Below are 12,679 nucleotides of genomic sequence, written 5' to 3' on the forward strand. Positions count from 1 at the left end.
ATGCAATGGCTCAGAATGTTGCCTCCAATTTAGTTAAGAAATTGAAGTCTCAACATGAGGAGAAGCTTGCCACAGATATCTAGGCAAATCCCAAATCTTTCTGGAGACATGTTTCTGCCAAATATCCTAGATTCCTAACCTTCACATGATTCCTGACCTCAAACATAACAGCATAACCCACTCATCACCAATAGATAAGGCTAATGTATTGAATACCCAGCTTGCCTCTGCCTTCGCTATCCAATCTTGTTCAACTATCCCTGCAGCACCATCAAACTTAATATGTCATCCAATGCCAGAATTATCAATAACCAAAGATATGGTCTTAAATAGCCAGGAAAAACTTGATGTTAATAAATCCAAAGGATCAGATGGAATACACCCATGGCTTCTCAAGGAATGCCAAATTGTTCTCAGTTCTCCCTTGTGTAGACTCTTCCAGCTGTCCCTACAAAATGGAGAACTACCATCTGATTGGAAAAAGTCCTATATAACACCATTCCACAAAAAAGGCCCCAAAGATCATGCAGAAAATTACCATCCTATTAGCATCACTTCTGCAATTGTAAAGGTGCTTTAGACATTTGTCAATAGAGTTTTAATTCAGCACTTGGAAATTAACAACATCCTTACTTCCAATCAACATGGCTTCAGATCTTTAAGATCTATTGATACTAATCTAATACACACAAATGAGTATGTTATATCATTACTGGATAATGATTTACCTGTCAATATTGTGCTCCTGGACCTCTCAAAAGCATTTGACAGGGTTTGCCATGAATTCCTCATCACCAAACTAAAAGCAGCAGCTGTTGATGATGTTATTGTCCAGTGGGTACAGAGTTTCCTTCAAAAAGAACACAAGTTGTAACAACTCTCAAGGTGTCCCTCATTTCTCCTTGTCTACAACTGTTTTAAGCAGCATTCCCCAGGGGACCATTCTTGGGCCAAGTCTCTTCAACTTATATATAAATGATGCACCCAATCTTCTCTCAAACCTCCTCACTTTTTATGCTGATGATTCAAAACTTATTGGTAAAGCAGCCACAACCTCTGACTGGCAATCTATTCAAAAGGACCTTGATATTCTTGGGACTTACCTGGGACTTACCTGGGATACCTGGCTCCTCTCGTTCAATGCTGACAAATGCCATGTAATCCACTTTGGCAATCATTACACACACATCAACAATACTATCTCCAAGGTAGCCCCCTTTTTGTAGTCTCTGAAGAAAGAGATTTTGGAGTCATTGCTGATTGTCAACTAAAGTTCAGCACCCATGCAAAATTGGTATTGTTGTCTGCCCTCCAATCTCTTGGAATGATCAAAAGAACTATCTCTAGCAGATGCCCAAGTGTGTTTATGAAGCTCTACAAGGCACTAGTTCGCCCATGCCTAGAGGTTGGAATGTCCCTGGCATCACCCTATTTCAAGAAGGATAAAGAAATTCTAGAAAGAGTTCAATGAAGAGCAACCAAAATGGTCAAAGGCCTCAAACAAATGCCAAACAAAGAGCATTTATGTCACTTGAAGTTTCCTACTCTTGCATACTGGAGGAAACATGGTGACATGATAATGACCCACAAAACTATTTCCAAAAATGTTCTCCCTTGTCTCCTTATCCCCCCCCCCCAGAACGTTCTGTGACTAGAGGTCATTCCAAAAAGATGTTCAAGAAATGCTCCTTAGTCCAAGAAAGAAGTCATTTTTTCAGCCAACGTAGTGGACTTGTGAAATCTACTCTCTGAAGATACAGTGGCTGCTGATTCAACAGGTGCATTCAAGAAAAATCTAGACAAAGAATGACTACAGCAAGAGTTCCTTTACAACTGGGAAGCTGCTGAGTCCTCAACCAAAATTTAGCAAACAACCCATAGGAGTCATACCAGAGCATTACAAGGATGAAAATCCTTAATTTTACTCCAAGCTGTGATTTAAGGTAATTGCACTCAGTTGGAAAACAGATGTGAAATCAAATTCATTTTAATAAAAAACTACTTTCCCCAGCATAAATTACCTCACATGAAAATTAACAATAGCATATTTAAATTTTGAAAATATTGTTGAATAAAAGTAAATCTGGAAGTATGTTATTTGGATCTGACAACTAACTAAACTTTTAATTAAATATTGAGAAAATGTGAATAATTGTGTCCTTAAATCTATCAGTATAAAAAGTATCAAGAGGGCCTTGCAAGCAGGGGGAGGGGTAAAACACTTTAACACCAAAATGTGAGTATAATATATATTTATAAGTAGGCTATATTATAGATGTATACATAATGTGTAAATTTTTATTGGTAATAAAAGTGTGGTGTCTAAAATGCTTTTGTAGAACAGATCAAGTACAAAACATAGGTCTATTTCAATGTTGGAAGGGGCAACTAGGATAAACTGCCCTGGGCAGAGGCGTGACAGCCAAGTTTCTTTTATGCATTTGCTAGCTTACTCATAATTGTTTAATAGGCAAGCTTGATTTTACCTAGGCACCACCAACCCTAGGAAGGGTCCTGGGTTCATGGAGACATATGAATTCTGTATAAGTGCTGTCATTGTAAAGATAGGTCTAAACATATGGCAACAAAACTTAACTGAATTGTTTAAGTGCTCTTTTAGAATTACTTTGGTAAAATTCTAGCTTAGCTACTTTTTGCTATCTTGGAAAGGGATTAGGTTAGGAAAATAAATCTTTCAGGGATGGATCTACAGAATAAAGTATGTCCAGGAATGTATTTTGAAGTATCTATCTCTACTTCTTCTCTCTCTTGACAGCAGTGACCTTTGATGACCTTCAAAATATTTGTGTTATGAAAGTAAAACCTTGCAAAACAGATCTACTTAAATGAAGTACAAGAAAAATTTTTTCAGCTTCACAACTTTGCTCAATCCCAATTTACAAGGTTTCAAAGATCTGAAAAAACATTTCCTAAATTTATCCAAAAACACCAAAAATCTTAAAATTCTTCTATACATCAAAATATTTTAAAACTCTACTCAAATAACAGGAATTGCATTTTCAGAACTAAAACAAGAGAAAAAGAAAGTAATACCTGAAAATTAAAGTAAAATATTGTTTTGTCAACATTCCAATAGGTATAGACATGTCAAGTAGGCAAATTTCTAAGACTTAGAAATCAGAAGACAGTAAATTTTTACCAAATCATATTATTGACTTACAAATAAAAGTGAATATACCACTCAATGCCTTTTTTTTATGCTCTTTACAAATATAATAATAATTTTTGTCGGGATTAAATTTTAGCCCCCACCCCTATATATACCAATTAAGGGTATCCTATATATCGCACAGTAGAGAGGTGGGGGAAAGTTGAAACTTGCCTCTCATTTACATAAGAAATGAAGAAAACCTCCACCCCCCTAATGTGCAAATATATACCCTGAATTGGTACAAATAGGGGTGGGGGTAAAATTAATTTCCAACAAAAATAATTATTATACTTGGAGAGCATAAAAAAGGCATTGGTAAAGTTCTACTAAATCATATTATTGAGTTAGGAATAAAGTGAATACACCATTCAATGCCTTTTTTATGCTGATTACAAATATAATAAGCATTTCTATTGGAAATGAATTTCACCCCCCCCCCCCTAAATAGCCTATACCTAATCTACCCCTGAATTGGCATACATAGGGGGGGGGGCTGGAATTCATTTCCGATAGAAATAATTATTATATTCGTAATCAGCATAAAAAAAGGCATTGAATGGTGTATTCACTTTTGTCCTAACTCAATAATATGATTTCGTAGAACTTTATCCAAGGCATCAAGTGGTATATTCGTAATCAGCATAAAAAAAAGGCGGTAAAATTCTACTTTAGTTACTTTTGGCTATCTCGGAAAGGGGTTGGGTTAGGAAAATGAAACTTTCAGGGATGGATGTACATGCTAAGGTTTGTCCCGGGAAGGTACTTTGAAGTACCTACCTCCACTCATCCCCCCTCTATATAATGGTAAATTACTGCACATTACTAGTTGTTTTTAACTCATATTTCATCCTATATTACTATCATAAATATAAATCACTGCTTACCTTACACAACTTCTGCTTTTAACCTTGTTCATTAAAATATATTCCAAAATCCAATTTAAATCCTAAGCCATTTAATTTTCAACCCATGCCGACTTTCTTTATGGTATATGAAACCAGGTTTGTTGTGATGTCAAACTTTCCTTATCAGAAACCCTTACCTTTGAGGGTAGCAGGCCCACACCAAACAACTCTGTTGATAAGACCATGTAAACTGTATTACTTAGGGAAAGGATTTGAAAACACCAGAATCGACTTCAGAGGAAACGTTATATCACGGTAAGATGTTTTTAAAATCCACTGTCCCCTCAAACTCAAAATTTTCGCAAAATTCTACTGAAGAAACTTTTTAAATATTTCTAAAGAGCTAATAGATAGGGTGCTAAAAACATCAGAATCGACTTCAGAGGACACGTTATATCACGGGAAAATGTTTTTAAAATCCTCCTTCCCCCCAAACTCAAAATTTTCCAAAATTCTACTTTAGAATCATTTATTTTATTACTAAATTGCTTATACAAAGAGGTCTACAAAAAAAAGACTCAACGATAGAGGACACGTTATATCACGGGAAGAGGTTTTTTAAAACAACCCATACCCCACTCACACAAATTTTAAAATATAATCCACTATTTGTCTTTAAAATTTTAAAAATCATTCAAATATATAGTTATGAGAATAGCGTACTCAACTCCATATAACACGTTATATTATGTGAAGATGTTTTTAAAATCCCCCTTCCCCCCAAACTCAAAATTTTCCAAAATTCTACTTTAGAAGCTTTTTTAAATATTTCTAAAGCATTAATAGATAGAGCGCTACAAGTTTCAGAATCAACATCAGAGGACACATTATATCAGGAGAAGAGTGTTTTAAAATCCCCCTTCCCCCCTAACTCAAAATTTTCCAAAATTTTATTTTAAAAGCTTTTTAAAGATTTCTAAAGCACTAATAGATAGTGCTAAAAAAATCAGAATCGACTTCAGAGAACACGTTATATCACGGGAAGAGGTTTTTAAAATCCCCCTTCCCCCCAAACTCAAAATTTTCCAAATTTTTACTTTAGAAGCTTTTTTAAATATTTCTAAAGTGCTAAGACATAGAGCGCTACAAATATCAGAATCAACTTTAGAGGACAAATTATGTTATGGGAAGATGTTTTTGAAATCCCCTTTCTCGCCAAAATAAAAATGTTCTAAATGTCTACTGCAGAATATATTTAAATATATCTAAATTAAGTATAGATAAGGACATAAAAACATAAGAATTAATTTTAGAGGCCCCTTATCGTTACAGACAGAGGTTTTTGGATTTTTACGTCCCCCAAAACTAAAGATTTTCTCACTTTATACTTTAGGAGATTTTTAAATATTTCTAAACATAAAGACATAGAGCACTAAAAACATCAGAATCGACTTCAGAGGACACGTTATATGACGGGAAGAGGTTTTTAAAACCCTCTTCCCGTGATATAACGTGTCCTCTGAAGTCGATTCTGAAACTTGTAGCGCTCTATCTATTAGTGCTTTAGAAATATTTAAAAAAGCTTCTAAAGTAAAATTTTGGAAATTTTTTAGTTTGGGGGGAAGGGGGATTTTCAAAACCTCTTCCCGTGATATAAAGTGTCCTCTGAAGTTGATTCTGATGTTTTTAGCACTCTATCTATTATTGCTTTTTAGATATTTAAAAAGCTTCTAAAGTCTAATTTTGGAAAATTTGAGTTTTGGGGGAAGGGGGATTTTTTAAGAAACTCTTCCCGTGATATAACGTGTCCTCTGAAGTCGATTCTGATGTTTTTAGCACTCTATCTATTAGTGCTTTAGAAATATTTAAAAAGCTTCTATAGTATAATTTTTGAAAATTTTGAGTTTGGGTGGGAGGGTGATTCTAAAAACATCTTCCAGTGATATAACGTGTCATATGAAGTTGATTATGATGTTTGTAGCACTCTAAGTATTCTTTATTTAGTAAGATTTAAAAAGCTTCTAAAGTAGAATTTTTGAAAATTTTGAGTTGGGGGGGAAGGGGGATTTCAAGAACCTTTTCCAGTGATATAGAGTGTCCTCTGAAGTTGATTCCGATGTTTACAGCACTCTATCTATTGGAGCTTTAGAAATATTTAAAAAGCATCTTAAATAGAATTTTGGAAAATTTTGAGTTTGGGGGGAAGGGGGATTTCAAAAACATATTCCCGTGATATAACATGTCCTCTGAAGTCGATTATGATGTTTTCAAATCCTTTCTCTAATTAATACAGTTTAAATGGTCTTATCAACAGAGTTGTTTGGCATGTGCCTGCTACCCTTAAGGGTAAGGGTTTCTGATAAGGAAAGTGTGACTTCACAACAAACCTGGTTTCATATACCATAAAGAAATTCGGCATGGGTTGAAAATTAAATGGCTTAGGATTTAAATAGGATTTTGGAATATATTTTAATGAACAAGGTTAAAAGCAGAAGTTGTGTAAGGTAAGCAGTGATTTATATTTATGATAGTAATATAGGATGAAATATGAGTTAAAAACAACTAGTAATGTGCAGAAATTTACCATTATATAGAGGGGGGGGATGAGTGGAGGTAGGTACTTCAAAGTACCTTCCCGGGACAAACCTTAGCATGTACATCCATCCCTGAAAGTTTCATTTTCCTAACTCAACCCCTTTCCAAGATAGCCAAAAGTAACTAAAGTAGAATTTTACCAAAAAGGCATTGAGTAGTGTATTCACTTTTGTCCTAACTCAATAATATGACTTTGTAGAACTTTACCAAGGCATCAAGTGGTATGTTTACTTTAGGCCTAGGCTATCTGTAAGTCAATAATATGATTTGGTAAAAATTTTCCCAGAAGACTGTTAGCATGGAAACTTGGCAATACCTTCCCAGAGTATTTTTGGCCCTGGATTCATTAGGTACTGAAAGTTTCATTTTCTTAGCTTAACCCCTTTCCAGGATAGCAAAAAATAAGCTAAACTAGAATTTTTACTTTACTTAAAATATAGACTTACAATTAGTTTTCCTATTACTAGTTGGTGTTGTACTCCACTTCTGGCCTCTTTTCTGCTCTCCAGTCACATTCTTCCTAGGGTCACGTATTCTTCTTAGGCCTACAATGTCTCTGGCATTGGTGATGCATATACAGAATTTTGGTCTACTAACAATATTACAGCTAAAGTTATCCAAGAAATTGTCAATTTTAATTTCTCCATTACTCTTAATTCCAAAACAGAAATCCCAATGAATGCTAGTTCTTTTTAAGAACAGGTGTTCAGCAACATCATGCCAAAGTTTGCAGACAGAGGAAGCTTTCATAAGGTCTGTACAAGCCAAGTTGGACAGAACAGACTTTGCAACCCCATATTCAGAGGCAAGCATGTTGCTTTCAAAATCTCCAGCATCAGTATTTGACATCATAGATTGCAGCTGCTGAAAAATGACCAGTTCTTCTTTCTTCTTCTTCTAATTTACTGCAGGTGGGCTATTCAGTTGGTACTATTTAGCCCTTTTCTTTTCGCTTCACTCTGTGGGCTAAATAGCTACTGTCTTGGTGGTATCTTATATATTAAATATTATCAGATATCTTTCAGTAGATCTTATGACTCAAGGAGTTCAAATATAAGAAGATAGATATCAATTTCTGTGATCTGTGTGCAGGTACAGTTGGCTAGGCTCTTGGCTGATAGTGGGATTTTGTGGTGTTTGAAACTTTTAACAGTTTAAAAAGAAAGGTATGTTGTGCAGACGTCAGCATATTACATTCAAATAGGCAATGGTCAATTGTTTCATTATTCATATTACAATGCCTGCAAAGAGGGGACAGGGGAATTGAACCACTTGAATTAGAAAATTTATATGAGAATGCAAGAAAATTTAGTCCATTTGTTCCAGAACGAATTCTATGATAAATTTTAGAAAAATACTTATTGGGAAAGGGGGAAAGGATAGGATTAATCTTATTAAAATTAATGTCTGATAGCCTCCATCGGTAAATAATCTCTAATTGGGATTGGTCTCCCACTTGGCTGGTCAATATTTATAGCATTTTTTGCTATTTCATCAACCTGATGATTACCACTTATGCCAGAGTGGCTAGGAATGTACTGAAAATAAGTTTTTATGCCATTTGAAGCAAGATTATTAATGATACTGAGACAATGATGATTGTCAATGTCCAACTTATATTGAGGATCTGAGGCCAGCAACTCAAGGTTTGATAGAGGGTCTGAATATATGATAATATTATTTGAATTTGCAATCAAAGGTTGGTTTTCCTTAAGGTGTTCTAATTCCGTGATTATGGCATTTAACTCAGCAGACATTATAGATAAATTATTATATAATCTCTCGGCCATTGCAATTTTCAGGTGAGGAAGGAAAGCACCACTTGCAACCTTCTCATTCACTTTTGACCCATCAATAAATATTTGGAAGTGATTTTTATAAGTAATTGTATTAAGTTCTGCAATTTTTTTGTGGAAACCAGCAATGAGAGATAAATCTGTAGTCCTCGCTACGAATTCATGTTTGCGTCGGGTATCGGCTCAATTCTATGGGGGAGATCGGGGGAACGGGCGTGCAATAGACTTTGCTGGTCTGTTGAACTTCTTCTGAATATTGGCATACTTATCTGAAATGACTGTATACATGGCTGGATTTCTTAATCAATTATGTAATGTGTGTGACCTTATTTGATTCGATTTTTGTAAGATGTTTTATCAAGAGAAACCTACGTCTCTCCCTTATTGTTGCTAATCCACTCTCCATAAGCAGAAACTTGGTGCTTGTGGGTTTCCTAAGACCAAACATGAGATATATTATATCATTTTGTGTTGTTTCAATTTTCTGCATCTGGGTCTTTGCACATGCACCATAGACGATGAGCCCATAGTCAATATGGGGTCTTATATGTGATTTATAAAACTGGAGTAAGGTTTTCTCCTTACAGCCCCAGGGTGTGGAAAGAAGTCTTTTTAGTATAATTGTTTTTCCACAGCATTTTTTTATTGTGTTTGAAATGTGGAGGTGGAAATTAAGTTTTTGGTCAAGCATGAGACCTAAGTAATTAATATGATTATTTTCTGGAATAGTTGTTTTAATTAGAGTTAGTTTTGCATTAACATGGTTTCGCTTCCGGTGAAATTGGATTATTTTTGACTTGGTGGGTGCAATGGGTAAATCTGAATGTTGAGAGAATTTTTCAAACTGGAAAAGTGACTTTTGCAGATTTGACTGTGCTATCTGAAAGGTGTTGCCAGATGACCATAGCACCAGATCATCAGTATATTGTAGATTTTTGTGGGGTAGGTTCATGTCCCAGAGATATAGGACAAATAGGAGGCAACTGAGGACTGCTCCCTGGGGTAGGCCTTTGGTTGTTGTCTTTTGGGGTGAAGAGGCTGAACCAACACAAATGATGAAACTTCGCACTTCTATGAAGGATTTAATAAAAGATACTAGCTTAGGGGATTCTCCAAGGTTTGCAAGTTTGTTTAAGAGGATTTGGTGGTTCACATTGTCATATGCCCCTTCAAAATCTAGGAAAGCTGCAACTAGGACATTATTTTTGAGAAAGATTCATTTATTGCATTTGTTAGCAGAATGAAAACATCTGTTGAGGAGTGGTGTTTCCTGAATCCAGTTTGAGTGTGAGGGATCATATTATTTTTTTCAACAAACCAGAGGAGTCTTTGATAGATCATTTTCTCCATTATTTTCCCCATCACAGGAGTAATCATTATGGGCCTATAAGGCTCAGGGTTATCTTTTGGTTTATTTTTCTTTAGGATTGGTAGGAGGGACGAATATTTCCATATATTGGGGAACCTAGAAGATGCCCAAGCGTGATTATAACAATTTAGCAGTTCTTGTTTGTATGAAGGTGTGAGATTCTTTATCCATGTAGGGTGTATATTGTCATAGCTGCCGCTAGTTTTGGTCCTAATTTGATGTATTGTATTATTCAATTCCTGGATTGCAAATGGATTAGCTATGTACTCGGATCCTGGGCGTGGTTGGTAACCTGGGTTCATAGGAAATGTGGACAGTTTGCTTTGATTATTTGATGTTAGCTTATTAACAAAGAGAATTGCAAATAGGTTAGCTTTTTCATTATCATTGTCATAATGGGTATTATTATGTATAAGCTCATACAGGAGCGGGTTGGGGGAAGTCTTTTTCCCACAGATGTGGCTTATGACTTTATGTATAATTGGCTCATGTGTTTCTCTGGAGAGATTATTTGCAAAATTATTCCAGTAGTTATATTTAGCATTTATTATAGTCCTTTTTAGATTAGATTCTGATTGTAATTTTTTTAAATATGTAGTAGGTGATGGTTTTTTTATGAATTCTGTCCTAGCTGCCTTTTTTTATCCTCTATTTATTTAGGCACTCATTTGTCCACCATGCTTTAGGAATTTGTTTAGGGAATGTTTTCTTAGGTGTTGTCCTGGGGATAGCATGATTAGCTGTATTTATTAGTAAAGATGTCAAGGCTTCAGCAAATGCATGAACTTTGGGTGAAACTTGTAATTTCATCATTTAGCTTATTTTGGAACATACACCAATTTGCTTTAGTGTTTATATATTTGGAGGTATGAGATAAAGTTTCAGCAGGTTCATTTAGGGAGCAGACTATAGCAAAGTGGTCAGTACATAGACTATCAATTTTATTTATGTAAATTTTGTTTAATAATTTAACAGCTGCTCTATCTTGCCGTTTTCTGAACATTTAGAAGTAGCCCTGAGCAAAAATGACGTTTTCGAGAACTAAAAAAGTGAGAAGACAAGGCCGGTTGAAATAAACTCGCTTGAGTTATACTCGATAGAAACTGGCGACCAGCGTTTGACAAAAAATCACAGCTGAAATTACAAAATATAAAACAGAAACATTCGCTAGCGGCTATAAATAAAATTAAGCCGCAACACAGCTTCTCTGCGAAACTCCTTTTTTTCTATAACAGCAGTGTAACAATAGCCCTATGCACACGGCTAGACGCCACGAGAATTTAAGCGGAACGTGCCAGCAGGGAACGGCCATTCAGTTCTTCTTTCCAGCATTCTCAGCGGCCTTGGTGACTTTGCCACCAGCAGTAGGTGGGTCCTTGAAGTTGACCCACTCGATGACAAACGTCAGCCGTAAAATAGAAGAAAAAGATGAATTTGATAGTTCTAGCATACCACATTGATTAAGATTTTAGGTCATATTCCTACTCGATGGATAAATGGAAGTACTCTGAAAATGGAAACAATGCATTCTCTGAAAGTGGTTGAAAAGTTTCAGATCGGTTCCAAGAGACAAGCGACGGCCATTATCAATTTAAACTCACCCGAAGGGTTTTTCAGTTGTGCGGCTGGGTGGCTGGATGGCATCAAGAGCATTTAGGAGAGTGTTGCTGTCAGACTTGCCTTCTTTGCGCTCAATGGCCCACCCATTGTACCATGGAAGTCTGTCAGATGGCTCCAACATGTATTCTCGGTGCCAACCAGAAATTGGGACGAAGGCAACGGATGCTGGGTTGTAACCGATCTTCTTGATGTAGGCGGAAACTTCTTTCTTGATTTCCTCAAAACGAGCCTAGGAGAAGATGTTCCATGAAGAAAAATTTTTGAATTGAAAATCTCATTTCTGGATTGAGATGTAGAAAACGTAGTTCGAAATGAAGATATGCTTTCTTTGCGGACAAATGAACTGATAGGATACAAAAAAGGGAGGAGGGGAATCAAAGAAAAACAAGAGAATGAAAATAAAAGAGTAACATCAGATTTAATAGAAAGAGTATCAGAAACAAAGAGTAACATTAAGAAATAAGAAAATAGAAGAATAACATCAGAGCAAACATTTTGGACAATTGGAATTCTCTCCCTGACTCAGTAGTCTAAGCTGACACAATTAATGGCTGCAGAAATGGACTTGATTGATTTGGAAAGGTCTGTTGACAAAAAAGGCTTTAAATGGTTCTCTCACAACTCCAGGGCTGCATTTATGTTCTTCCTTTTCCAGTATAAAGTATAAATCAGTGTTCCCCTATACAAGACATTATTTCATCCAAATGTTAATGTATTCATAAGAATGAGGTTAATGTATTTATTAGAAAAAGATCCACGACCTAAAAAAATATCATTTAGCTACAATTCTGAGATCACCAGCACGTGCAACGCCAACCAAAATAAAGCAGAACGGATTTCCCAAAATTGCCCTGGCTAATGTTCCGTCACAGTCACTGTCAAAGATTAAAATAAGAAAAACAATAGAAAAAGAAGTTCCGAATTCTGATTTTCATTTCCCTTCATTTTCAACTCTAAATGCTGAAATCATAAACGTACATAAAATGGCAGAATTAAAGCAAATAGTTTATTTCCCAACGACAAGATACTCTACTGGATCTCATTTGCAGAAATCTAAGTAATTTTTATAATGAACCCCAATAACTACGTCCGCTGGTGGTAGCTATCATTATACGGTTTATTTGACACCTCTACCTTCATATAAGATTAACTATATTATTGAAACTATAAATTATCGTCCCGTGTTGGGACCTTTGGTCATAGTTTGTTACAGATAAAATCTTTTCCCAGGTACTTTTCTTTTGGTCCATTAATTATTCTCTGTCTCCCCAATGATAATAAG

At 35.5% G+C, this 12,679-nt stretch overlaps 1 protein-coding gene across 1 annotated transcript in view; it reads right to left on the reverse strand.

The window, feature by feature from the left end:
- The window catches only part of LOC148943460 (F-box only protein 22-like), a 31,020-nt gene extending 19,133 nt beyond the window's left edge, over nucleotides 1-11,887 (reverse strand). The window contains exon 1 of the mRNA XM_089100902.1: nucleotides 11,379-11,887. Within this exon, the coding sequence (XP_088957028.1) occupies nucleotides 11,379-11,518 (140 nt within the window). The 5' untranslated portion in view covers nucleotides 11,519-11,887. The remainder of the gene's footprint in view (nucleotides 1-11,378) is intronic.
- Nucleotides 11,888-12,679: the final 792 nt, after the last annotated feature.

This window comes from Artemia sp. Qi Xiang Cuo, chromosome 15, assembly GCF_049724085.1.
Source record: "Artemia sp. Qi Xiang Cuo chromosome 15, ASM4972408v1, whole genome shotgun sequence".
Taxonomy (NCBI): domain Eukaryota; kingdom Metazoa; phylum Arthropoda; class Branchiopoda; order Anostraca; family Artemiidae; genus Artemia; species Artemia sp. Qi Xiang Cuo.